Below are 27,351 nucleotides of genomic sequence, written 5' to 3'. Positions count from 1 at the left end.
GTCAAAAAAGTTTATTTGGACGACATAAAATAAAAGACACTTTTAAAAACACTATTTTTGCCAGTTCATTGTACAGTGCGTTAAACCAAGTAAACCATTTTCCCAGAGATTCAAATGCATAAGAATGGCACACATTATTATTATTAATATTATCATTATTATTATTATTTTTAAAAAAGACCATTTACAGTTAAAATCATAGATAAAAGAATCGTCGCTGTGTCGCAGAAGGGTAGCGTGCTCCACTTTGATTCACAACATTGATATTGGCAGTCACAGGCAGTAGGCGAAAATGATCCTCGCTTAAAAAGAATTTCTCCCATCATTCCTGTAGAGGGCGTCGCGCTTGTCGTCGTCGTCGCGTTTGTACACGTTTGAAGGTTCCTTCAGCTAATTCTCTCCCCGGCGGCTATTAGCGTGGAAAAACAACCGACTGGCGGCTCAAAATACAAAGACTCGTCATTTTTGGATAGCAGGAAGTTTTGGCAGCCCATTCGGATGTTGTTACGGCCGAAGCTAATGAAGATTTTTTTTTTTTGTTTTTCTTTTTCTTGGAGGGGGGGTTGAGGAAGGGGCCGTTTGCGGTCACTAATGATGTTGACTTGGGTCTAGTTAGCGTTGGGCGGTGATTGATGCCTCGGTAGGAGGGCTTGTGGCGTTGCTCCTCCATCCTTTGGTGGTTCTCAGCATTCTGGGGCCTGATCCCTCAGGGGCCGCCGTCGCGAAAAGAATAATTGTTTAAAAATTTTTCAAAACCCCTTTAAAACAATCTAAACATTCAAACCTGAGCGGAACCACAAGAGACGACGCGGCACTTCTCGGTACGCTGCTTGCGTAACGCCACCTGGGCAGCGGCGTTAAAAATGTGACATCTTATTACGTATTTAAGAAAAAAAAAATAAATTAGTGCATTTTTTTTAAAAAGGTTCCTATTTGGAAGGGAGGGGTCAGAAGTCTTCAAACAGGTCCTCGGCTTCCGAAGTTGCTGCTGCAGCATCTGCAGATCGCTGGGGAGTCTGGCGCTTACTGGATCCTGCAGGGGGGTCGGACCTTTTCAGCACGCACACACACACATACACACAAACAGAAAAAAAGGGGGGGGGACAGGTCAGTGGGCTAATGAAGCTGGTTTACAGGAGAGTATTCCTGTTGAGACGGGAAGTGCATCATGTGGGCTGTTAGGAGCGAGACTGGAAACACATGGGCGGCCTTCATACCTGCGTGTGTGCGTGAGTGTGCGTGACTCAACAGCGCGTGCGTTTTAACCCACGTAAAAGGCCCCGGCTCCGCGGACGGACGGACGGACGATCGCTCGCGTGTGACGCACAGCGGCCGTCTGCGGGGTCGACCAACAAAAAAATTTCACACTAAAAGCGGATGAAGGGGAGGATGAAGGATGCACAGCGGGTCGCGGAGAAAAGAGGCCGCGAGGAGATCAAGGCGGTGGGGGTGGGGGGGGGGGTGGCTGCGGGGGACTGATGGGGCAAAAAAAAAAAAAAAAAAAAAAGTAGGCCAACTGTAGGACATGATGCTCGGAGTTGAGGGAATTAGCGAAGGAAATCTTGCTGTTCTAGATAAGATCACTGGACGCGACCGTCGCCCTGCGTCATGTTTTTTTCGCCCCGCTGTAGGAATTTTGGTGGCGGCCGGGGTCTCACCGTGTCTGCAGCAAGTCTACACTGTCTGTAGGCGTGAGGGTCATCTCAGTGAAGTCGGTGTCTTATCCTGGTGCGACCCCCAGATTCAAAGCACGGGGCGGCTGGGATTTGGCTCCCCCAGCACTTTGACTACAGCAAGCTAAGCTAATCGTCTCCTGCGACCGGGCCGGCGAGATCAGCCGATTTAGGCCGAGTCGGTCCAGTTTGACCCTGCTGAGCAGCTGCATCAGCCACTTCCTGAGTCCTTGATTGTCGCAGATCTACCTTGGAAAGATGTGTTTCTAAACTGTGGTCGGCTCAACACAGCGCTCTGGTGGCGTTCTGTGGCCAGAGGACTAGAATAACGTGGCGGGGGAAGTTTTATTATTTTTATTTTCTTAATCAGACAGACAACAGAAATCATCCAAATTCAAGAACAGCAAACGGTCTCTCCTCAATACGCAACAATTCACAACAATTCACAACAGATGCCGCTCTGTACTGGACAGGGAGAAAAACAACACAGGTAGAACTTCCGAGGGGAGATAATTGACTTTGTCTGTTTGAACACTTGACTTGAGAACTGCTCTCCATCCTGCTGCTTGCGTTCCTGGGGACGCGGCCCCATCACTTGGTGCAGATTTGCACCTGCTGCTTGTCTCACTTTGCAGCGCTAGAGTTGCTCCGAACGAGCCGAGTCGATCGACTCCTTTCATTCATCGCAGCTGCCGGAGGCCAAGAACAGAAGTGAGAGCGGCAATAAAAACGTGTCTGTCAAAGACGATCGCTGGCAGAAATACGAACCGCCAGTTTTTTTTTTTCCTCCAGCAGATATTGTGAGCCACAGCTATGACACGGCGGAGATGATGGCGGGCTCATTAACACCGGACGGACTAACCTCACAGATGTGGACACGATAAATATATAAATATATATCTCAACAACAACAGGCTTTGTGAGGAAATCAGGCCGCAGCTGAGGGACTTGTGGTCTCAATAAACATAATGAATCCCAGCAGGAGCGACTGTTTGTAAAGCTCTGGTGGACATGGGTGGAATCAATTGGACCTCTCGCTGGGGTCGGTCGTTATGAAAACCACCCAAACGTTTGAAACTTCAGTGTCGGGCCGTTTTCTCTCCCAACTCGGACGGCTGAGCACAACCAAGAGCAAAAAGATCCCGAGCCTCGCGTCGCCTCTTTTGAGGAGCTCAAAAAACAGGGAATCCTCTCCCAGCCGTCCGTCCGTCCGTCCTTTGAGTGGCGGTGAGAGAAAAGAGGCGAGCGGAGGCCCCGAGCTTGTTTTAAATCATTACCAACTGCACGACAAAACACACACACACACACACACACACACACACACACACACACACACACACACACACACACACACACACACACACACACACACACACACACACACACACACACACACCGGCACTGCTGGAACCAGTTAGGAGGAAACAGGAGACGTGTTCGACCAGAGAAGGGGAGGGTTGGTGGGGTGGGGGGGCTGGTGGGGGGTCCCTGCCACGGAGGACCACCGGAGACTGCGGGACACATGGCAGGCACGGGGGGGTGGGTGGGCGTCGGGGGTAAGTGTGGGGGTCTCAACCCCCGGAGGGTGAGGTTAAGCCCGGGCGTCAGGACCCCCACGCCGAGCTGCGCTGCAAATTATGTTGTTTTTTTTTTGATTTTCTTTAAGCTGAGAAACTAAACAGGTGTAGAGGGGGAGTGGGTTTGAGGGGGAGTGGGTTTGGGGGGGGAGGGGTTCAGCCCGTTTGGTTCAGCTTCAACGAAAGAAACTACGCCCAGTTCTGCTGTTTTAGGGTTTGCCGCACAGGAGGACGCGAGCAGACGCTAACGCTTAGCATCGGGATGCGGAGCCGCTCAGGGAGAGTCGCCCAGGTGAGCGGCTACTTGTTCATGTTGGGAGCGTAGAGCAGTCTTCCAGGGTCTCGAGAACGACTCTGCGAACTCGGCTTGCGTCGTCGGAGCCGCCGGGCGCAGGTGTGAGCGCTTCCCTCCAACTGGTCCGCAGAGGAAACGGCAACACCGGCCGGAGGGAGAACCCGCTTCAATTTGGAACGCGCCTTCATCCCTTTCACATCCAGCAGTTCCATCCCGCGATACTCAAAAGCGTCTCGAGGTTTTTGCCCGAGACTGCTTTCAATTTGTCCTCCCCACCGGGAACGAGACGCGCTCGGACCCAGAAACATCCAGCGTCTCCGTTTCTGCGCTCCTCAAATGTTACATTTCCCCCCCCCCGACTCGGATCACATCGGAAAGGGATGAAATCAAAAGGACTCAGGACGGACGAGGGCCCCGGCCCCGGTCACATGTCTTGCAGTGATTACCCGGCGTGGCCGGGAGCCGTGCTTGATGGTTTGCAGAGCCGCTTTTTGTGCGTGCGTGTTTTGTGTGTTTGTTGAGGGAAAAAGAGAACGCGCATGTGTTTCACTTCTTTTCATCGGGGGGTGGGGGGGGGGCTTCGAGTCCGTAAACACATGCTGAGGACACTTGTCTCAGAGTCCAATCAGAGCGAAACATTAGTAACGCTTTTTTTCCGCCCTTCGCGGACGGACACGGGCACGAGAGAAACCGCAAAAAGTCTTCATCTTCTTAAGAAACGGCAATTAGCTGAGTCAGACATGAAAGGGTGAATTCCGAAATACAAAGTCGGGTCATGGTTGGCTTCGCATTGCCCCGAAAAAAAAAAAAAAAAAAAAGAAAACCCTCCAATGGGACTCTAAACATGCCAAATGCTGTCCTAAGGGGGGGAGAAACAGCACTTCTGAAGCAACCTAATGAACTGTTTGTAGCTTAGCTTGTCCGCTCAAGGAAAAAGACTCATATATTGTGACCCCGAAAAACAGCTGAAAAACCCAGCACTGGAACCAGTCGAACCGACGGCTGATTGGATTCTCGGATTCCCATTAGCATTAGCGGCTGCGGCTTACGGCCTTTGTAGGTTCGAGGGGGGAGTCCGCTGATGTGACAGGCCGAACAGGATTTCTGGGAAACGGAGCGGAAATAATCCCACTGGTGGCCGAAAAAACACCGGCGTTCAGGGTGAGATTATCCCGTTCCACAAAACCCCCAAAATGTGAACCTGGACAGCGAGCGACAACCTTTCCGTTTCTGGTTCCCGCGAAGGTCTGACGATAGCGAGCTGGCCGAGCTCGCCGCGGCGATGGGACTTGCAGGAGCTCCGCGAAGCAACTGCACCTACTGAGGTTCAACACAAACACTGCTCCAGGGCGTTTGCGCATCCTGAACCACAAACAGATTTTAGAAAAACAAATCAACTCCGCCTTTCGTCGCCTTTAGCGTATTAGCTCCAATTAGCTTCTCCCTTCGCTTCGGTGGGCCTCCGCTCCTCCTCTCTTCCTCCCTTCCTCTCTCTTCTCCTCTCTTTTGATGACCTGCGTGCAGAGGGAACACGGAGGCAACAGAGCCAGGTGAGCGGGTTGAGTGATAAAAAAAACAACAACAACAACAACGGGGGAGGGATCAAAACATCCGTCCAGCCGTAGCTAGCTGCTCATCGGCTCTTTTACCGCTCAAGATCTGGCAGCGAGGCCTGACAATGGGCACGGCCACCGACCCGCTGAGAGCAGCTGTGCCCCCCCACCAAGGGAAAGAAACTGGCATGGCAAACAAGAGGGCTGCTTTTGTGAGGATTTGGACGTTTGGACGAGAGCCGTCAGACTTTTATTGTCGATATGCAGACGACAACCCCCCCGCCCCCTCCCGCCAAACACCGAGGGGGCAACCAGCAGAAGGACGGGGACAGAAGAATGTTGCATAATTGGATCCGACTCTGCCCCCCCCCTCCTCTCCGCCCCCCCACAGTGCACTTCCCGGGACCTCCCAGTAAATCCCCCCCCCAGTGCACAGCCGCGTCCAGTCTCAAGAGTAACGGCATTTACAAATATCCAGCCAATTAGAGGGTTTTCTCGCTTAACCCCCTTTGGCAGGGCTGCTTTGCCGGGATAGACGTGCGACGTCCCTGCAGCTCGAATCGAAGCGGCTGCGACGGCGTTCCCATCCCGTCCATGCAGAACACCACGGTCTCTTCACAAACTGATCAGTTTCTCTCCAGAGTCGATAAAAGACTGGATAATCACAACAGACTAGAGCCCAACATTGATTTTTTTTTTTTTTAAATGAACATTTCGACATTTCGAGTAACCCAACCCACCGCGTGGAACATTTCCTAAATTCTTAATTTTCCTTAATTTCCTCCACTGATTTCCGCAGTTCTCTCATAAGAGAGCCCATTGAAAGTGTTTGGCGAAGTGAAGAAATGTTTCAAAGGTGACCCAACTTATTTTTTCATGCCAGTGTGTCGAGTCGGCCCCCCGCTCCTCGAGGCTTCCGTTACTGCTGCGTGCGTTCCCTCGGTTGTGAAAATGCCCCCCCCCCCCGCTCAGACAAAACTGCCGCCGACAGCGGCGTCGATGCTAATCGCGGCAGGGGCGGCGGCGCCCGGCTTTTCCAGCCACTTCCTGTTTTCATCCCTCGTTCTCATCTGGGGCTTTTCAGGGCAGCCGGCGGCAGCGGCTTCCTCATTTGAGCGCACTGTAGAGGAAGCCGATTGCTCAAGTGGTGCGAAGCCGCCTGGAAAACGCTTCGACACTTTGCACGGGCGATACGGATCACCGAGCTGCCAGAAAATACCAGAAACATCACTAAATGAGTGTGGAGGGGGGGGGGACAAGAAAGGGATATTCAACTTTTTTTTGGGGGGGGCGGTGTCTTTCATAATATCCTTGGCCTTCGCTTACTTGATGCCGCCTCCTGATGTTTTCCGCTCGCTCATTAGTGGTGCTGTGTGTTCTCGTAAAAGTCCACAGTGGGAAAAAAAAAAAAAGGGGGCTTTTTTTTCTCTCCAGAGGCCAAACTCCACCAGCCTGCTCATCAGCAGCTGCTCCGCTGCCCCGAAGCCAGGGAGCATGTGGTCGCGCGGTTGAACAGACAAAACACGGCGGAAGAAGGGAAGAAAGGAAGACAGAAAGGAAGGAGAGGGACCAGCAGCGGCAGGAGAACGCCTGCCCTTTTTTTTTTTTTTCTCCAATCACCGGCAAACTCAAAGTGGGCCAGATCTGATATTCCGTCCCGGAGGACCGCTGCTGTGAAGGTGAATCCGGTCGCCCTCAAGGTGTGCAGCTGGTCGAGCGAGGGGAGGTGGACACTGGAAGAGGAAACTGGAGCGAGGTCACCCACACCCCCCCCCCCCCCTGCTTTCCTACTAACAAACACAAGTGAGACAGAAACTTACAGCAGTTCTGATTAAACAGGAACTGACCCACTGTTATGTGCAGTGAAGGACCAAATGACTTTAATGACAATAGAAAAAAAAAAAATACAATAAGCATCAATCTTTTTCGTCCCATTCGCCCAGTTGGGTGAGAATTATAGAAAAATATATTAAGATTAAAGTTTAGATTTTCAACTGAAAAACAAAAATGACCTGAAATAAAGATTTAGGTTTTTTGTTTAGTTTGTATAGTTTGCATAGTGAAATCTGACCCTGCTCACTGGGCTTCTCAAGTCACGACTTGAACAAAAACTGATATTCAATGTGAGGAGTGTGAGCAAATAACCACAATTGAACACACCATCATAAGCAATAATAATGTATTTGACCCAGGTTGTGCTGTTTTCGAAATGCAGCAAATTTGAAATTTCATGGACATCACTTAAAAAAAAACAACTTTAGAATTAAGAGCATAATTTTGGTGTCTCTACATAATTTGCACTACAGGTAACTGCAAATGCTGAGACATAAGACTCGGCTCTGGGCGGTGGTCAAATGCATCTGTTAATCATTAATCAACAGTGAGATCAGAGACTTAATCTTTGTGCCCAGCGACTAAATGTGTGGTGGAAGTGTTGATCAATTAACCAGGCACCAGTTACACCCTGCAAGTGAGCTCGTTGTCGAGCTGTGGAACAAAGCAAAGCAAACACTGACGGAGAAGAAAAACCTCCTCCCGAGCCGCCGAAGGCCCGAAGTGAAAAGACTCAAAAACAGCTCACGAGCAGATTTCTGGATGCTCGGCGCATCGGCAGCTGCGGCCTGCGCAGGTTTGTAGGCTGTGTAATGGTCATTTACACAACAACAATTGCCTGGTTTGTCTTCACTGTTTACAGTGGGTTCGCAAAACGGTTCCAGGTCGGCGTCTATCCGGGCTTTTAGTGAATGAACTCGGGAGACCCCCGGTCTCGCTCGGTAAACACTCGCGTTTGGACCCCCCCCCCCCCCCAAAAAAAAGAAGACCTCGCCGCATTTCTCCCAGCATTCCTCACGCGTGTTTACCGAGCGGTTCGGGGGTAAACCGGTGGGTTTACGACCAGCGGCCGACCCACTGAGCAAACACGAGGCCCGGGGCCCGGGCCGCTCCTGCGTGCGGCCCGAAAGAAAGTCCCGGCAGATTGGGGCGTCATTAACCCTGAAACGCATCTCTGGCCCGGGGACTTTTACGCCGTTTGCTTTTCCCATTTGAGGCAGCGACGGAGGAGCGAGAAAGACGGGAAGGGACAAAGGGGTGAAAGCAAAGCCACCCGCAGGGTGAGGGTGAGGGTGAGGGTGGGGGGGGGCGTGGAATCCAAACAGCAACTTCGGCCCAAAAACATTCATTTCTGTAAATGAGGGAGGAACCAACTGGACTGAGGGCAATAAAGCCCAACTGAGGGGACGACTTGGGTGCTTCTGGGTTTTATTTCGGGCTGGGGGAGATGGAGAGGAGGGTTGAGGGGGTGGGGGGGGGGTGTCACACCCTGGTTAAATGAACAAAGCTGAGGGTTGCTGTACGAAGAGCCAGACAGCCTGTAAAAGACGTGCGTACAAACCATAAAGAGGAGGAGGAGGAGGAGGAGGAGGAGCGAGCGTTCACACGCTGTCAAAACAGGCTGGCAGCGCGCGCCACACGTGGCGGCCGCGAGGTGGTTCGGGTTTTTTTTTTTCTTTTCTTTTTTTCCCTTCTTTTTTTCTCTTTTGGGGCGGCGCAGCCGTGCGGTCACGTACCTCTTTCTGTGGGAGCTCGGCGGGTTTGCTTTTTTCACCGCAGCGTCGGGAGCCCCGAGGTGACGAAAGCGCCTCTTGCGACAGGGAGCCACGTCCGTGATGTCCCTCAGGCTGCCGTCCAGCGGGCTCCCGGTGGGAGACTCTAAAGACACAATGAGTCACGCTTTGAGTTTTTGCTTTAGTTTGGTTCTTTTGCATTTTTCGTGAGCTAGACACAAAAAGATTAAAAAGAAAGAAGTGTACTTGAGTGCGGATGTAACGGCAGCACAGTTATCACTTGTGAACTCTGTCAACAGGTGGGATTTTTTTTTTTTTTTTTTTTTTTACTCGTTTTTGGGGTGTTTTCTTTAACATAAAGTGAAAATTCATGGTGGAAGCTACAAAACCAGCTACCAGCAACCTCAACTCGGACTCTGAAAACCAGTCGGTCAGCCTACATGTAAAACAAATTTGACAGCTGAGGGGCAAATTACATATCTGCTTTTTTGATGGGACTTGTACATGTACCACAAATTCGTATCCCTGCACGTTACAGAGCAAACAGACCAGAGTGCATGTATTTAAAACACCCTCGGCCTCTAATTGATTCAACAGGCCTCGGCCCGGTTATTAAAGGGTTTATATGCTGCTGAAACGCCCTTCACGACATCAACTACCTGCCAACTCCCAAGAAATGAGAAAAGCCCATTCTCTGCTTGTTTCCCCCCTTTTCAAGAGATTCATAGTCCAGGAAATCACCCTTTGTGATGTCACAAAGGGGCATGGATACTTCATGTTAAAGATATAACACAACATCATAAAAACAGTAAGTTAAAACTAAACACAGTGCACGAGATTGTAATAAATAAGCTCAACGGAAAAGGAACCTCTTTACTTTGTTTTACTATTTCACCGCTCAGGGATCCACAGAAGGAGGCCGCGGGTCGACCCAGTGACAGTCCTGAGGCAGGGTGATGCTTTTGGCCCAAACACTAATATGCTCCAAAATGACACAGCGAACACACGTAAAGTGTTACCATTCAACTCAACATGCTAATATTAGCTATTAGCCGAAGCTAAAAGAGCCTCTACCAGGTGTGCGCCAGACGATTTAAGAAGCAACACAACTGTTTGGATGAGCGAAAGGTGACGTAAGCCGCCCCAACTCTCCAGGGGTGAAATACATTTTCTTTTTTTTTTTTCGAAACGATAAACATGTCATTCCCGCAACAGCGTGAGAGATTACAGTCGGCACCGAGCCAACACCTGCTGCTGGCGGCTAGCGTCTTTCTTCTGGCCGACTGCTGCTGTCATCGCCTCCCCTGCCGGCCTCTGTCCTTAGAACGTGAGGATACCTGAAAAAGCGCGTCGGGCCATTAGCCGACGAGTGGGCGCGTTTCTCCCGGGATCAAAGAGCGGAGGGAACATTAGCTTGCGTCCCGGCGCAAAGCGAAAGGTCACCGGCGAAAAGGGGGAAAAAAAACAAACGCAAAGACGCAGCCGACGCGAAGCGCGCTCGTCTCGTCTCCAGGTGGAGACAGAACCGCCGGGTAAAAACCTGCTGCCGCAGTCTGCATGAACAGCTGAGATCGACGTTGACGATGTTGAATACGTGTTGCAGAAGCCATTCCTATCTCCAACTCTCTGCTTTCTTTCGTAAAGGAAGAACTGAAAGCCCTCTTGAGAAACTCCTCTTGCGATGACCTGATTCCGAAATTCCGTCTTTTCCTTCAACCTCTTTGGCTAAAATACGTCACGGTCGCAGGGAGATCGCACTGAAGCCGGAGGCTGGAGGAGGCTGTTGGAAAATGTGGCAACATTCTAAAGATGGCTCTCTCTCAATTTTTATGTTTTACCCATCATCACTACTCCTCGCCGGGCCCCCCCCCCGCCTCCCAAAACGGGCTCCCCTGATTTCGCAAGAGCTCACAGACTGCAGAGTTTGTAAAAGCTGCCAGTAAAACTCAATGACTCACCGGCTGAACAGCAGCGGGAGCAAATAAAACCGTTTTCAGGTGTTTCTCGACCCTTTTATCCACTTTATGGGTTTTCTCTTCTTCCTCTTTTTGTTTTTTTTCAACCACAAGTCAATTTTTATGTATTTGTTTATTTTCTGCCACTGGTTAAACACGATTCGAACTCGACACTGCAGAGATGGAGATCACTGGCAGCCCGTCGCTCGCTGTCAACGCTCACTTTCTCCTCTTCCACAAACTCCAGTTTCACTCAAACCGCGAGTTGGGCTCGGCGGTTTGGTCGCCGAGGAGGAGGAACCGTCGCAGCGGATCCTGTTCTGCCACTGTCATGAAATGACGTACTGATTTTTTTTTTCTTGCATTTTCATTCCTATATATATAATATTGAAAACAGCTTGAAATGAGGTTTAACATTGCTCCATTAAATCTGTATTTATTTAATGTGTAAACAGGTAAATTGATTAAGATGTAACCAAAAAAAAAAACCTTCCTGTGCATCAACACTACAATCTCAGCAGCAGTGGGATACACTCAGCATGTTGTGCACTCCACAAATAGAGCCACGCGCTCGAGCTGCAAATTTCTTGAAGCTACCCCTCCGTCTCCTGGGCCGGGCCTTTCCAGCAACAGTCCTCCAGTCACAGCCGTGGCAACAGAAACAAAACAAAATGTTGGTCATAGTGCAGAAGGGGGTTTTTGGAGGGGTTGGTGGGTGGGTGGTGGGGGGGGACGTCTGCACGTTGTCGTATCGCGCAACTCCGACCGCTGCTCTAATGTGTGTGAGAAAGTGGAAAGAAAGAAGAAACAGACAGAGCGAAAAGGGGGAAACACGGAGGGGGGGGGGGGCCGGGGGTCCAGGGGATCGGGAGGACGGGGGGGCTCCCTTACAGAAAAAATTCCCGCTTCCAATTTGAGGATTGGTTACTTGTGTTCTGTCAGGATCTATCTTGGTGACAGCGCCGACCTCACGGGTCCGACCTCCGTCTGGTGGCACATTAATCAATCACGTCCAGGCCGAGCGGGAAGTCCATTTGGGCCGGGGGAGGGGTTTGATGAAGTGGGACGTCAACGGCTGGAAGCTGCTGCGCTGAAAGGTGTTTTGGGCCGTCAGTCGGCGGAGACCCCAAACAGCCCCCCCCCGGGGCTCGCCGTTAGTTACATAACTCCACGATGATGTCACAGTTGTTTTCAGGGGGGTTGGCGTCGTGTGCCAGCTCCTGCGCGGCTCCCTGTTAGCGGCGCTGAGGCTAATTTAGAAATGTCTCTCTCTCTCTCTCTCTCTCTCTCTCCCGCTGACGTTTTCCCTGGCCCGGTGTCGGAGAAAACACCTGCGGGTCTGCTCGACTTTCCGACAGCCAACTTTAAAACCTGCCCGTGAAAACAACGCCGCCGAGCGCCGCCTGTGAAGGATCCGTAAAGGTTCCCGCTCCAGTGATGACGCGACCGTACGGCGCTTTGCCGCCAGCTAGTGTTCCTGGAAGAGCTCCCTTTTAACGAATTCTGACACGACAACGCAAATTGTCTGAGATTGGGAATTTGTTTTGTGTCGATGGAATTTTTTTTTTGTGTGATTTTGTTGATTAGTTTTACTTGAACCAAAAGAGACAAATACATCAGTGGAAAAAAACAACAACATGGTAATTAACCTTCTTGAGCTGCCAAAGTTCTTCTGAGGACAGAGGAGAGTGAATCAGCCAAACCCGGTCGGCTACGGACGAAAAGATTCCTATTCGCAGTGTCAGAAATGAAACCGTACCTGGCTGAGGTTCAGCCGGTGTCGGCTGCGCTGATTCCGCTTCTTCATCTGTGCTCCCGCCGTACTCGTCCTCATCCGGACCTGCCGCCCGCTCCGACTCCGCCGTGTCCCCGTTCCCCCGCTCGTCCGATTCCTTGCTGGATGTGTGAAAGAATACGGAAGAGAAGGACTTCAGCAGTGTCAGGAGCATCTACAGTAGGTGGTGGCAGTACAGTGGTTAGCGCTGATGCTTTGATCCTGGGCCTGGGGCCTTTCTGTGTGGAGTTTCATGTTCTCCCTGTGTCCGCGTGGGTTTTGTCCGGGTTCTCCGGCTTCCTCCCACAGTATAAAAACATGCATTTGAGGCCAAATTTGGAAACTGACCGTAGGTGTGTGTGAGAGAGTGCGAATGGTCTTTCTATGCGGTCCTGTGATGAACTGGCGACTTATCCAGGGTGTCACCCGGCCTTCGGCCAATGACAGTTGGGATAGGCTCCAGCAGATGATGGATGGATGGATGGGTGGGTGGGTGGATGGATGGATGGGTGGATGGATGGATGGATGGATGGATGGATGGGTGATGTGTGGATGGATGGATGAGGGATGGGTGGATGGATGGATGGATGGATTGATGGGTGGATGGGTGGATGGATTGGCGGGTGGATGGATGGATGGATTGAAATGGAAGTTTGGGCCTTTTTTTAACGGTTGAATTGATCAATGAGTGTTTAAAAAATGCAGACAGGCACCGAGGTTAATTTTTTAATGCCGTATAAAATAAACAAGGCAAAGCGAGGAGCCGAGACAGGACGTGGCATCGCCTTATACAAGAGACAGGTTGGGAGCGGCTAAAAATGCAGCTCAACACAGAGGAAGGGGAAAAAAGTCAACTTTTTGGGAGGGTTGATTAATACTTTGAGATTATCCAGAACGAACGGCAAAGCAGTCAGTTTTCAGGACGAGCCAGCTGCCCAGCCAAACGCCAACGTGTGGGTAGAAAGAGAGAAAGGAAGAATCTGTGTACGCGGTTCACCTCGTCCGCTGGAGGCTGTCGATGCTCTGCTGCAGACTGCGGATCTTGGCCTTCTTCTCGTTCAGGACCAAGACAAACCGCGAGTAGAGTTCCGCTTCCAGGGCTTCTTTGCATCCGGCATAACGCTTCAATCTGCAGTGGGACGGGACACACACACGCGCGCACGCATGCACAGAAAACACGCGTCAAAGAACTGGAAAAAAAAAAGAGCCTTCGTTCTCTAAAACCACCGTCCTGGATGCGGTGGTGTGTTTCCACGTAGCAACGTGACACCGCTCCAGCTAATCAGTGATGAATGGTGCAGTCGGGGGAGCGATCGCAGGGAAATAAATCACACGAAGGATTATCTTCAAAGCTGGTATTTTCTTTCGAAAACTATTTTTTGAAACCTATGCTCTGTCACGCCTGGAGAGACGCTGGCGGCAACGGACGCAAACGCAACAAAACAGAGCGGGAAAACTTCACGTTGACCTATGAATCACGACGCTGACTGTCTGTGAGCGGGCTTCGGCGCGATAACCCCTCACCTCGCCAGCGCCGTGACGCCCCGCTGACGGCGGGGAAAAACGCACGCAGAGGAATTTCGGCAAGCGCACGACGCAACAGCTTCCCGTGTGAGGTCCAGTTGGACAAGTTTTCCAGTTTTAGTTTCAGACCGACACCAAGTCTTTGTTGGACGTTCAGTGCGTTTTAAAAAGAAATAAGACGGGTCGACTAGACTGAGAGAAAGAAGCTTGATTGGTGCCCTCTGTGAAATCATGAGGGGCTGATTCCCAGAGAAGCATATTTGGGCGTGCGCTGTAAAAAGTGGCAAAAAAGAATGAAGCCTGTCTCCGTTTGAGTGAGCTGAATGACTGGATAAGACACACAGAAAAATGTGGGTGGAGTTTGCGTGACATTGGCTCTTTAACAGTTTGACACCACAATCAAAAGGACACTAAATAATTTGTACATGGATTTAAAAATCAAAGCAGTCAATCTTCTGCTTTTTTTTTTCCCAGTGCGACCGCGAACCCTGCTTCAGAATTTCCTTCTCATAAAACCACTGGTTTACCCAAGCAAGTACAAACCACAGCCTAAACACAACAAGCAACACCGCGCAACACGCCATTTACGCCACACCCAGCTGGCTAAGAGGGTTGTTGTCGTGTTTACTCTGAAGCGATGCGCTGCTGCTCCTGACTCAGCTTCAGGTTCTCCTCCTCCAGTCGCTGGTTGTGCTGCTCCAGAGTGTTTCCCCTCTGCAGGCTGTGGACCAGCAGCTGCCTGACGGCGTCCGCCGGCTCCGGCACGGCCTCCAGCGTGACAGAGCCCAACTGGAACTGGGACAAAAACAAAAAAATAGAATATAAAAAAGATGAAAGATCCATCAACCCAATTCTCATTTTGCAGCACCAATTAGGGAAATAATGACCATGGATAAATTTTGCGACCACTTAGCGACCGTACCGATACTGCTGATTTGAGAAGTAAATACTTTAAATAACCGCAGCGGCTGTCCAATGGGGTTATCATGGGCAGTGTTGGTGAGTAATCTATTACCAAGTAATCCACTACTGTAATTAAACTACTTTTTGAGTAACCGAGTAATGTAAAGGGATTACTGTGGCAAAGCTGGCGATTGTATCATAATTACATTAACAAGTAAAACGATTCCATTACTATTCAGAAATATTTTGCAAGCTGAAAAAGTCTTGTTATCCTCAAAATGTCTGAAATTTAGAAAAACGTTCCAAAGACAACAATGTCGCAGACGACTTTGAAAATATCCACATCGAACCTCATAAATTGTTGAAAGCCATGTTTACAAATCAGTCAGCAGTACTCTGCACAGTAGAGATCTTTTAACTACTGTGCTTCTAATTATTTCAACAATATGGGCCGTGTAGAAGGCAGCATTGCTGTACATGAGTTTGTTCTGTGAAATGTGCAGAAAGCATTCATTCATGTCAAGGACAGAGGCAATATTTGGAATTGCAAAATTAGCACTTTAATAAAGTTCATTTCAAAGCACTGAGCAACTGTAACGAAAGTAATCAGTCATTAGTAATTGATTACTTATGAAACGAAGTAGTTAAACAAAGAAATAAATCACTTTTTAAGGAGTAATCTGTAGTTGGATTACTTTTATGGAGTAATCCCAACAACACTGATTATGGGGGACAGAAATCTCGATCATTGGGCGGCATTCTGTCTTCCCCCAAGGAAAGCACGAAGAATAAATCCAGGAAGTGACTGGGAACCCAGCTAATGTGAAAGAGGTTAGCAAAGACTTTGCGGTAGATGTTGCAAAGGACAACGTTTAGCTACACACTGTGCTGCACTGCAGCTCACACTGAAAAAACAAAACTGTTAATGGATGGATTAGCAAAATAAAATGAGCAGAACAAAGGAAAGGTTTCATTTGGTGAGCTTTAGGTTAGAGCCGCTGATGACATGTAACCATCATCAATAGGGACATGCATATCCACAGCTGCCATGTTACAATATAATAGTCAAAAAGTTCTGTGGTAGCGCAGTCTTGCTGATTCTCCTTCTGTTTTCTGACCTGGCAATCACGGCCCGCCGTCCTCCTCGGAGACAAAGTTTCACCTCAAGTATGCAGCTGCCGTGTTTACACAGAGATAAGAGGCAAAGTGGCGACTATCACAGCTGACCTCTCTGACCACAGGCTCCCTAAATAACCGGCTTTCCTACGGGGGAGGAGACAGCTACGCGTCTGCAGGTGTGTGTGGGTGTGTGTGTGCACGCGTGCCTCTGCAGACAGGATAAGAAGAAAGATAAAAAAAAAAAACTTTGTTGTCTACGTTTATTGAGAGAAAAACTGGAGGGCGGCTGCGGATCGAGAGGTCGCCACTGATCACCAGGTTGGTGGCCAGACGGATGGGGGGGAGGGCTCACTTCTTTTTGTGTATTTTGTGTGTTTGTGTTTTGATAGAAGCAGCACGACCTCGGCACTGATGAACGGGCCTTAATAGCAGCAATTACCGTGAGGACAAGCAGCTGTGACGCTGTCAATGCAGCAGATTCCAGTGATCCCAGAGCAATGGCACTGATTGAACACCGCAGCGTTGTTCAAACGTGAGTATCCGCACGCGCGTCACTTTAAACGGGAGCAACGTATTTAACAATGTATAATGGAAGGTTTACACAGTCAAGTTCCTAAACAGCTAAGGTTTGCAGAAACAGATGGAGGGATGGGAGTGTGCAATACACCTTCAAATTCATAAATACTATCACAATAAAGCAAATATAATTAAAGCACATATAAAACAATGCTTCCTATTGGCGCACATAAAACAAGGCTTCCTACTGGCTCGTGTAAAACAACGCCTCCTATTGGCTAGCGTAAAATAAGGCTTCCTATTGGCTCTTGCAAAACAAGGCTTCTGATTGGCTTGTGTAAAACAAGGATTCCTATTGGCTCGTGCAAAACAACGCCTCTTATTGACCGGTATAAAACAAGGCTTCTGATTGGCTGGCGTAAAATAAAGCTTCCTATTGGCTCTTGCAAAAGAAGGATTCTGATTGGCTTGTGTAAAACAAGGCTGGCTTCCTATTGGCTCGTGTAAATCGAGGCTTCCTTTGCAAGAGTGGCTCATTTGAGGCAGCTTTCCGCAGGGCCCATCCCCAAATTATACCAGTCACATGATGGAACCAATCAATCGCCCTATCGAAGTAAAACACAAAACTTTACACACCGATCTTTAGAGTAAAATATTTCTTCACACTAGTTTGGGTTAAATAATAAAAAATGCAAACTCACCACAGCTGGCAACTAGTATCAACTCATTACCAACCACACTTTGCTCACCTCCCGGGTTTCACCTGTGTGCTTGATTGTTGATCTTATGTTTAATGTGTTTCTTTTCGCTTTATTTACTGTGCTCTCATATTTGCCAGCCATGACTTCACCGTCTTACAGAAAATGTTAAGCAAATACAAGTTAAAATAAAACTGCTGCCTTGAAGTGGAAATACCTCCTCAAGGCTCTCCTGGAAAACATGTGCAGTCGTTGTCGTGTACGTGAGTCAGCGTTGAACTCGTAAAGCCGAAACAAACCTGACTGCTAATATTCAACTCTGTGATTTCAGTCTGATGCTGTCGACCGGACTGAGACGCCGTTGGCCTGACTGAACCCAGCTGGCTCCAACACTGTTGACGCGGGCCAAAGCTCTCCATGTTGTCATAGAAACAAACCTTTTTTCTCCTTCTTCTTTTTTTTCTTTTCTTTTTAAAAAAAAAAAAAAAAAAAGGTAATTTCTGAGTCAATGATTCAGACTAATTAATTGCAGGGCACTTTGGGAAGAGCTCCAAGTGCAGCTCCACCTACTCTAAAATTTACTGCTAAAGGAGGTGATGGTGGGCGGTAATACAGCGACGGTGGTGCTAAAGTCACCAGTGTATGTCGGCCCTGATTTAAAAAAAAAAAACCACAGCGTAGCTTTCTGAACTTTGTTGAGTTCAAACAAGAACGCTGTTTTAAGATCACAGAACAGAGAAACAGGCCCTTTGTGAACGTTGCTTTGATTTAAACCATTGTTATTTTAAAGGCTGTGACTCTGGCTGACGTTGATGAACCAATCTTAATCACATGGCGCCTGACCTCACGACCTTTTGCCACATGCGTCACTCTGAGATCGAGTAGAGCAATCTGAGAAATGTAAAGTTTGGCCATGTTGAAATTTTCAAATCATGTGCTTCTCGTCGTGCGTGCTTGGCAACGGGTCACCAAGTCAAGTCAGAGTCATTTCCTGGGCTGAAATCAATAGAAAGCAGCGCTGTCGCCTTTTCGATGACAAGGACATGGAAATAGCTTCTTGTTTGGACGGAGTCATATCTAATTTATTTCTTGAATCTGAAAACATCTGAAATTGCTGATCTGAGTCACTTGAAAGGAGAAATTAAGGTAAAAAAAAAAAAAAAAAAAGAAATGGGTCATATAATGTAAATGTAGCCTGCAGGACTTGGCTGCATTTAATCCCTATTATTTGGCCATATGCTTCAGTCTGATTTTTCCTTCCGTTAAAATGCTTGGCAAAGCAACAACATCACCCAGAACTTCCAGAACTTCTAACAATTTATTCATGAACCGATATTTAACCACCATGCCAAACAAGATGGATTTATTGCATTTAAACTTAAACAAAGAAGATGCTAAGATATGCAGTTGTGATGATTCACTCTGAAACACTGCTGGATGGTGGCAGACCACACACACACACACACACACACACACACACACACACACACACACACACACACACACACACACACACACACACACACACACACACACACACACACACACACGTTCGGTATGCAAACCACTCCAGGTAACACCTGCACATGTGCGAGAGATGCACTTCTGGGCTCCTTTAGGTGTCGTGCCGCGCCACGCGGAGCGGCAGCTGCCATTAGAGGGGAATGCCGAGGAATTAGGGCCCAGCCTTTCATTATGACTCATAACATTATGACAGGCCAATTACTGTTTTGTTTTCGGAACGCGGAGCGAAAGGCAAGCCCCTGATGTCATAACCCGAGCACATTTCTCTAAAAAAAAGAGAAAAAAAAAGAAGAAGAAAAAAAACGAGATTGATTTTCAAAGATGCAGAAGCCCTGAATCATTTCCTCCGCGCTCCCAACAGATGCCGCCTGCTCTTCCGTTTTGGCGCCGCCGCCATGGCAACAGAGGTTTTGTGTTTAAGTGACCGACGAGTGCGTTTGATCATGTGAATGCCTGAGACATGATTGCTCACTTGCTTGCTTCACCATGTCTTCGTCGGTTTTTCGCAAGAAAAAGAAACCTAGTAACATTATGAAGAGGTTGTTCATAGGGCTGCTTTTTGGTTTTTTTGGGGGGTTTTTCTTTCTTCTTCTTCTTCTTTTCTTCTTCTTTCTTTCCAGTCAATGACCTCCAGTAACAACTAACAACTACAGCATGTAAGATTTAGTGTGGGGAAAATTGAAGAGGGGAAAAAATGAATCTTACCATAAATCGAAAACTGTTAAATAATATTTAATATAATAGGTATATTTAAATCAGTTGCACGAAGACTGATTTATTTATTTTTTGGGGGCTGGTTTTCTAAGGTAGTTTCAGGCCACTTTATAGTTTATTTAGTTCATGTTTGTTAAGATGTACGACCACCATGAGTGGGTTCACCTTGAAATCATTTGTGTAATAATTACTGCAATAACATTTGGTTTTGGCCAAATTTGAGCATTAACATCCTCAGAGAAACTTACCTATTCATGTTGCTGTATGCATGACTACGGTTAATATCCTGGTTTGCAAAACATCTCGTTAATAGTATAAAAGATGCCTGTGTATATGCAAGAGTATGCGTATAGAGCAGGTCAAAAAAGAAAAAGAAAAAAAAAGGACAAAAGTGGAAGAAAAAGCGGACACATCAAAATAAGCAATATGTGAGATTCAACTTCGAGAAACAACTGGCGATGAGAAAAAGGAAGAAAAATAAGGATAACCGCAGTTTTCGCTTCTGCTCGGTCAGCCACAAGACCAGAGGTGGCTTTTTACACAACTGTGTTGTACATGTGATTCATCAACATCTTTTAGTGTGCATCGAGGAAGTTTTTTAATAGAATAACAGAACGGGACCGGCAGCTAAGTGCAAAAAACTGATGCATGCAAGTTGTTTTTTTTTTTTAAGATTGTTTCTTAAAAAAAACAAAAACTGCAGTGCATATAAAATATACTGTGTATTTATCAAAAAATAAATTCATTAATAAGGGGTGCTTAGTTAGTGAGTGGAGTGTCCATCTGCTGTGTCTACTGCTCCCAAATGTGGTTCAGACCACTGCAGAATGTGGCCTGTACTGAAATACTGCAGCTAATTTCAACGCAGTCCGTCTGCTCTTTTTAATTTTTTCTCATTTGAAAAAAAAAAAAAAAAAAGGTAATGAGAAGGGAGTTTACGTGTGTTAGCTATCTATTACCTGGGGACACCAAAAACAAAAAAACTTGTGACACCAAATCAAAAGCATCCATTGTAACCTGTGTTAAACCATATTAAAAAAAAAAAAAAAGAAAAAAGGTCAAAAATAGAGAGAAAATTCTTCTTTTTTTTCTAAATGCGACAGTTTTCTCTGGTGTCCAGTGCAGCAGCCAGCGGCACACAGCGCAGAGTTTTCCATATCTGCTGTTTATGACTTTGTAGTAGTGGCCCACCACAGTGTCACCACTGCCTACCACAAATTAATCCTACTTTGGGTGGTGTGGGCAGGCCACACAGCTATAAATATACCATGTAATTGTTCTTATAATAGACACATTTTTATCGTCTAATGAGTTTAAACATCTGCATGGAAAAAAAGGTTGTAGCCATCAAAACACAGCAACAAACATCAATCTTTTGCAGACTGAAATGATGCGCAAATTGTTCTACATGTCTGCAAATCTTTTCACTTAGCGACGGAAAAAAACAAACAACTTGTGGCCATTTTCAGACCGCCGCCATGTTTCCTCAGTTGTTATTCATCGTATGAGCCCCCGCCGCTTTGACTTGGGTCATCATGTGACCCTTGGGGTTCGACAATAACATTGAGATTTCACACCTTATTCATCACTTCCTGGGATCGGCCCTGGAGATTAGAACAAGTTTAACTTTGGGGCTCTTAAGACACTGCTCCAGTCTGGAGTCACCTCTTTTTTTCTTTTTTTTTTTTTTTTCCCATCGAACGCGGCGCGGACGTCATGTGAACGGCCATTAGAAAGCTTCCAACGTCAACAATCTTCTTCAGTATATTTCACAGATAAAGAGGCAACACTGGGATACACGGGCACTTTGTTAAATCCACCTCCCGGCTTCTCCGCCAGGGGAGCGGGGGAGTTTAAATAAACACTTCCTGTCTCACGGGTCCTGAGCTCATGGATCAGCCTCGGCTGTTATCGCCGCTCTGGCGCTCTGGCGCTCGGACACAAGACGGCGTTTACTCACCGCGATGTCCCTCTGCACCTTCTCGTAGGCCAGCGCGAGCGCGGAAGCGCCGTCGGGCGGAGACGGCGTCAGGCTGAAGGTGTAAGCCGCCGTGTCCCCCGACGCCTCGGCCAGCGCCTGCTGGAGGTCCTGGACGTAGCGCTCCGTCTGCATCTCCAGCTCCTCCGCCTCGCTGCAGACCTCCGCTGCACTCACTGCAGGCACAGAATTGGAGAATTTAGTACAATTCCTTAAGTAAAATAAATGACATTTAGTCTGACTTTTGTTGGGGTTCTGGCTGACGGCGTCATGAAGACCAGCTTCTTAAGATGGAGTTTTGAGTTGAGAGTTACAGGAATTGTGAAAGCCTCAGCTTCAGGCGTGAGGATGGCCTCCCCATTAAACAACAAAAAGGCTGCTCTTCTTTTGCCTTCAAGCACAAGCTGTCATCTCACATCCATTAAACTCCCCAACAGGCAGCGCAGTTCCCAACTTAAGCCTCTCAGCTGGTCAGTAGAAGCATTAAAACTCCTCCTCCTCCTTCTCTTCCTCTGGTTATTGATGATGTATTTTTATTTATTGATATATTTCTGAAATTTCTGATCTGCTGCAATCCAGTTCCCCCATGGGGACAGATTTACTGCTACTATATACGGTTTCCAAGACGGACTACTGAGAATTTGCCTTTTTTTTGTTTTGATGGCTGTTTGATCTGATGTCGCAATTTAGAACTGAGAATGAAGTGAAGCAACAAAAGTAAAATTGAAGATTTAAAACTAAAGGGTTGCTTCACTCCTCTCTCTCTCTGAACAAAAAAACAATGTTTTTGTGCTTGTTTGTTTTTTTTCCAGTTTTAATTCCTCAATTCTAAAAAAGCACAGCTCTGAAAACAACAGCACTGTGTCATTAAACAGCTGTTGTCTGTCTGGAAAATGTTGCATAACGCGAAGTGAGGAAAAGACGACGACCTCCACAGGTGATGGACGACATCACAACCGGGACGCCTGATTTTCCGAGCAAAGCATCTCGCAAAAGTCGGACCCTGCCAGGCCCTAATAAATCTCCCTCAGAGTGGAGCTGTCCAAGCAGCTGACGGGGTCAACGACGGCCGGCCCTAAACGTTCCCAGGTGAGGAAAGTGTGTGTGTGCGTGTGTGTGGCCACACAGGTGAGGCCGTCCACGCGGAGGCAGGGGCGTGTTTAATTCGAGGCAATTAGGAGGAGCGCTCACCTTCTCCTCTCCAGGCGTTCTGTCCGTCAGTCAGCAGCAACTGGAAGCCGGCGCCTAAGTCCCGCCCTCTCCAGTCCAGACGCAGGAAGTAGGACGAGTCGGGCTCGGACGGGATGCTGACTTGGCGCACTGACATGTGCATCTCTGCACCAAAACAAATGAGGAAGCAGGAGACGACTTTGAAGGCGGAGTGTGAATGTTTTTGGTGTTAAGATCGTGTGTCTATAACGCAGAGCCTGATGGCCAGGACCAACTTTTATATTCATGAAGCGTTCAAATTCTCCCAAAGTCATGCGGGCCTATGTCTGTGTATATTCTATTTTCTTAAATGGCAGGCGTGGCCTTCTAAAAAAAAAACAATGGGTTGTTTTGAAGTAGAAAACCTACAGTGTGCTGCAATCCACTACAACAGAACAGTCTTTATTGTCTTGATCTCGAGGCCTCTAAAAACCTTTTCACAGTTCACTCGCACAACAATAACCTCCATTGAAGTATTTTTAACAGAAAATGGACATTTTGCACAGACAAAAAAACAACTATTGGATCAAAGTCAGTCTTCAAGAGCCTTGACAAATGTCTTAGCCAATCGCAATGCTTGTGTGACATCATATCAGTTTAACAGTGAATTAGATTTATGTCTTAAAGCATCAGCAATCAACTGGGCTAGTTAGACTCGTCGCTGCCGCTGTGTCTTCTTTAAGAGCCGCATTAACTCCCACTGTAGCAGCTCATTGTGAAAAACCAGCATGCTGTCAGCAGCTCATCATCAGCGCCAAGAAATGTGCCGTCGTGATCCTCAGCTAAGGGGTTAAACTTGCTAAGATCATTTAAACCTGAAACATTTGCTTGTCTTTCACCATAACTGCTCTCATAGGGCTGAACACAGCATTCATATTTGCATTTTGCAACTTGTGTGACCTAATTTGGGGAAAGAAAAAAGAAAAAAAAGATCAGGTGTTGGTTGCATGCTTCGTTCTTCGCTGAACTATGATGAACATTCATGCTAGGCTTTAGAGGTTATATAATTGCTAAACACTGTTTTTTTTTTTTTCCCGAAGTGCCAGTCGGTCGTGTAATGACCAAAGTGAAAATAATGAGTCCAACGCCGTGCAAACCATGTCATCACGGCCCTGTACGCACTGTAATGCACTAATATGCAACCTCTCATTAGGTCTAAGTACAGGCTCACTTCAGCGAGGCAGAGCAAAAGTCACATCTCAGGTAGATGGATGGCAGCTGAATACTAATGACTGGCCACAGCAGGATGCTAAAATCCTAACACATGTTTTGGAACGGGCGCAGCAGCAGCCTCACCTTTAACAACATCCTTTCAACATCTGCTCCGAGGCTAAATGTATGCACAGTCAGAGGAACCACTCATTTTGAAAAGAAATACTGGAAAGCGTTTTTTGGGGGGAGTTTTCTGCATTCAAATATTTTCTTCTTCTTTGCAGTAGGATGTGCAGATGCCTCAGATGGGCACAGCCCAGGAAAACTTGGAGCAAATCAATGATCATCAATCAACCCAAGGCAGTCCCTTTCATTCAGTGAGCAGTGAGGGCTGTAGACTTCTCTGCTCTGTCATTTCTTTCTTTATTTATGATGCGGAAAAGAAGTTACAAGATGTACACAGAGTTCAATTTACCTATCTTAAACACACACACACACACACACACACACACACACACACACACACACACACACACACACACACACTGTTTAAACATGTTAAGCAGCATGAAACTAAATGGGGCTGATGAACTGTACCTCCTAAGTAGTTAGAACAACTTCGAACGCTCTAAAATAATATAAGTTTGGGGTCATAAGCTCAAAACTATTAAAACAAAACAAAAAAAGGCATGGAACATTTGCACACAGTGTGCTAGTGGGATTTCGGATCAGTCCATCACTAGTGGGTATATTTCAGTTATTGACGTGTTTCTGATCGTTTCAAACAGTGACTCGTTTTAGCTTCTTCTGGGAAGAAGCTAAAACTACATGTTGCCAGCTAAGCCGTGGAAATATATAATAATCAGCAGCAAAAGCCCTCCCCCCCCACACCCATCCCTGTCTTCTCGTACACGGACTGTACAGCCAGTGCCAGGGAAGCTAGCAGTTCACCGACAGTCAGTATGACAAGTGTGTAAACACAGGCTGAAACCTCGACACGTGACGGCACGAGAAGAGACGAGGCTCCGGCAAAAAAGAGAAACGGAGAGGAGGAAGGGGGAACAACTTACCGCCAGCTTATTCGACCACTTCTGATAGCTTCTCTTCATAAAATTTAACTTTACTTTCTCCCACATAGAGCTTCACCGGCTGAGCAAATTAGACGCGTGACGTCATCATTAAGCGACATCAGTCAAAAACAGTCCAGCATTTATTCAACGTAAAAACAAACATATAAAACTTTAAATAAATAAACAAATAAATACATTTAAAAAACATACTCAAAACAATGCAATGATGGGAGTCTGAAAAATATTTTAATGTGACAAATGTTTTTAAAAATGCATTCTTAAAACGATTTATTTATGCAGAAATACTACCAAGTTTTTTTGACAACTTTTTTCATTACTGCAACCTATTGTAAATACATTTAATGCGGGGCTGATAGTAATCAGATTTACAAGTGTCCTATAAGTGCTCATGTATGGAAGCAAATAGTTACCATAATCCAAACGTTCATAGTCATGGAGTGATAGGCCCAGGGTGTAATGTCAGATCATGATTTGAATGTTTTGAGAAGTACTCCAGGTGGAGCCAATTTTTAAAGTACTTTAATTAGAGTCAGCAAATGCCAACTTCAAGCTTCCCCGAGAGAATAACTGGACTCCACTTATACATTGTCAAGTCATTCACTGCACTCTGGATGATTAATAATCACTCTGGAAATCACAGTAAAAGAAACCATGTGAAACAGTTTTGCGCTTTACGAGTTGTCTGACACGATCCCGGAAGTTGTTTTGGTTTACTTGTCAGAGGGGCAAAGGCAACAAGCCGTGTGCCACATGTTGCTGAGAGGAAATGAAGAGATTACAGCAAGAGTATGATTTGAGTTCTGCAAACAGACTCTCTCTCCAACAATAATTGCTTTAAGAAGTTGCATGAGTGAAAGAGCACTTTACTAGCAGTCATGAAGTCGAGAGACATGGGGACCAAATCAGCTGTTTTCCTGCAGGGATTAAAAAAAAAAAAAGAAAAAAAACCCACACAAGACATGTGTTTAGTTCAGGACTTTGTGCATGACTGGAGTTCACAAGGAACTAGTCAGTTCTCCCAGGTGGCCTTTAAGTATGTGCTACCATGTGTGTGGGACTGTGGGAAAGAGTAAATCAGAGTAAATTTGGATCTATTTGGAAAGGAATTCAGGGTTGCCCTGTTTAAACAGAAAAAAAGGTTGCATATCTGTTTTCCTCTGACTGTTAAAAATGTATTTTTCACATTTTAAAACACATGCTACCTGCTATAAAAATAAATAAATAAACACAGGATTGTACAGATCCGTTTTACTCTTGTTTATTTTAAAAGAGCTGTAAAATTCATCAACTTTTTCTTATTGCTTAATCCGTCCTTTTTTAAATTCACATTGCTCCGTGATGCTCAGCAAATGAAAGAGCTTGGTTAACATGTGTACTGATTATAAGGTTATTTTGGAGGCCTAACTAGAAAACACAAATTCTGCTGCTGTGACTTTGCATGTTTAATGAACTGACAGATAAAATTTGTATGCATTGCATTGAAATAGATATCCATGACACCAAGTCGTTAACTGTTTTTTTTTGTTTGTTTGTTTGTTTGTTTGTTTGTTTGTTTTTTAAGCTTGCTGGTCAGTATATCTGCATTTTATTAGACTCAGTGAGAACAGTCCACTTTGGGAAGAGACATGGCTCCAGCACAACAAAACTTTGTTCACTCTGCCCGCAGGCATTTACTATCAAACCTGCATCAGCCATCCAAACTGGCTTCCAGACGTCTTTGTAAACACAAACGTCTGGTTATGTTTCAATATTATTGTTGTTATTAATTTTGGGCTGTCACTGTCCAACAAGTTAAGCCCTCTGGAAAACACTGGAGTGTTTTGATTCTGGCCACTTCTACTTTGTTTTGAAATATGCACAAAATATCTGCAAATAGACTTTTTTTGTGCCTTTCCTGCAGGCGAGCTGGGTTTGTGGGAAGAAAAAAAAAATTGGATGCATTTCCACAGCTCATAGGGTTGCTCGTTATATTGTTCAAAAGATCATGACTTATGATCTGTCGAGTTTCTCCGTGTCTTTTCTGCGGTTTTAAAGGCAACGTAGACGCAAATCTTTCAGCCCGCCCAGCTTCTAAACGCATCAGACTGAGATGACCCCCCAAGATGGTGTTTGTTTCTGGCCTGGCAGCGAGTCGGTGCCATAGCAGCTGATCAGAATAAAGGGGTTATTCACAGAACTTCAGACTGGTTGTTCTGACAGACCGCGGAGGGACTACTGATAGAAAAGGTCAACAAACTGCTGCCCTCCCCTGAGTCTGGGTCATTTATTTAGGTTGGTACATGGAGGATGTGGTGTTGGACCTTGTTTGGTGTTGTTGGTATTAACAGAAAAGGGGAGAGAAGACAGGATGTGAATGCTGAAGCAGTCTTTTGAGTACAGTCTGGGTTTCGGAGATCTCCAGATAAATGCATTTGTGTCCCCCCCCCCCACTGGTTTCAGTGTTTTAACCCAATCTGTGCTCAGGGAGCACTATGCGCATTGTCACATATCGTTTCCACAAACATCACAGCAAAAGGGGAAAATGTTTATT

The 27,351-nt window shown here is 46.8% G+C and overlaps 1 protein-coding gene across 2 annotated transcripts; it reads right to left on the bottom strand.

The window, feature by feature from the left end:
- On the bottom strand, positions 1-24,920 carry xrcc4 (X-ray repair complementing defective repair in Chinese hamster cells 4). 2 transcript variants are annotated; one of them, XM_076029789.1, is made up of 8 exons: positions 24,801-24,920; positions 22,561-22,704; positions 21,352-21,545; positions 14,546-14,712; positions 13,391-13,522; positions 12,379-12,515; positions 8,668-8,809; positions 1-1,050 (listed from the first exon to the last, which is right to left on the bottom strand). In XM_076029789.1, the coding sequence occupies exons 2-8, from the start codon at positions 22,700-22,702 to the stop codon at positions 948-950; spliced, it is 1,017 nt and encodes a 338-aa protein (XP_075885904.1). In that variant the 5' UTR covers positions 22,703-22,704; positions 24,801-24,920; the 3' UTR covers positions 1-947. The 2 variants fall into 2 exon arrangements, with proteins under 2 accessions (XP_075885904.1, XP_075885905.1); XM_076029790.1 differs by lacking the exon at positions 1-1,050 and adding an exon at positions 4,212-5,059.
- Between the last annotated feature and the right edge of the window lie 2,431 nt (positions 24,921-27,351).

Source organism: Nelusetta ayraudi, unplaced genomic scaffold, assembly GCF_046127955.1.
Source record: "Nelusetta ayraudi isolate G7.1 ecotype Tasmania unplaced genomic scaffold, CSIRO-AGI_Nayr_v1 ptg000026l, whole genome shotgun sequence".
NCBI classification, from domain to species: Eukaryota; Metazoa; Chordata; class Actinopteri; order Tetraodontiformes; family Monacanthidae; genus Nelusetta; species Nelusetta ayraudi.
Note: the sequence above shows the minus strand (reverse complement) of the source record. Positions and strands in the feature narration are given on the sequence as shown.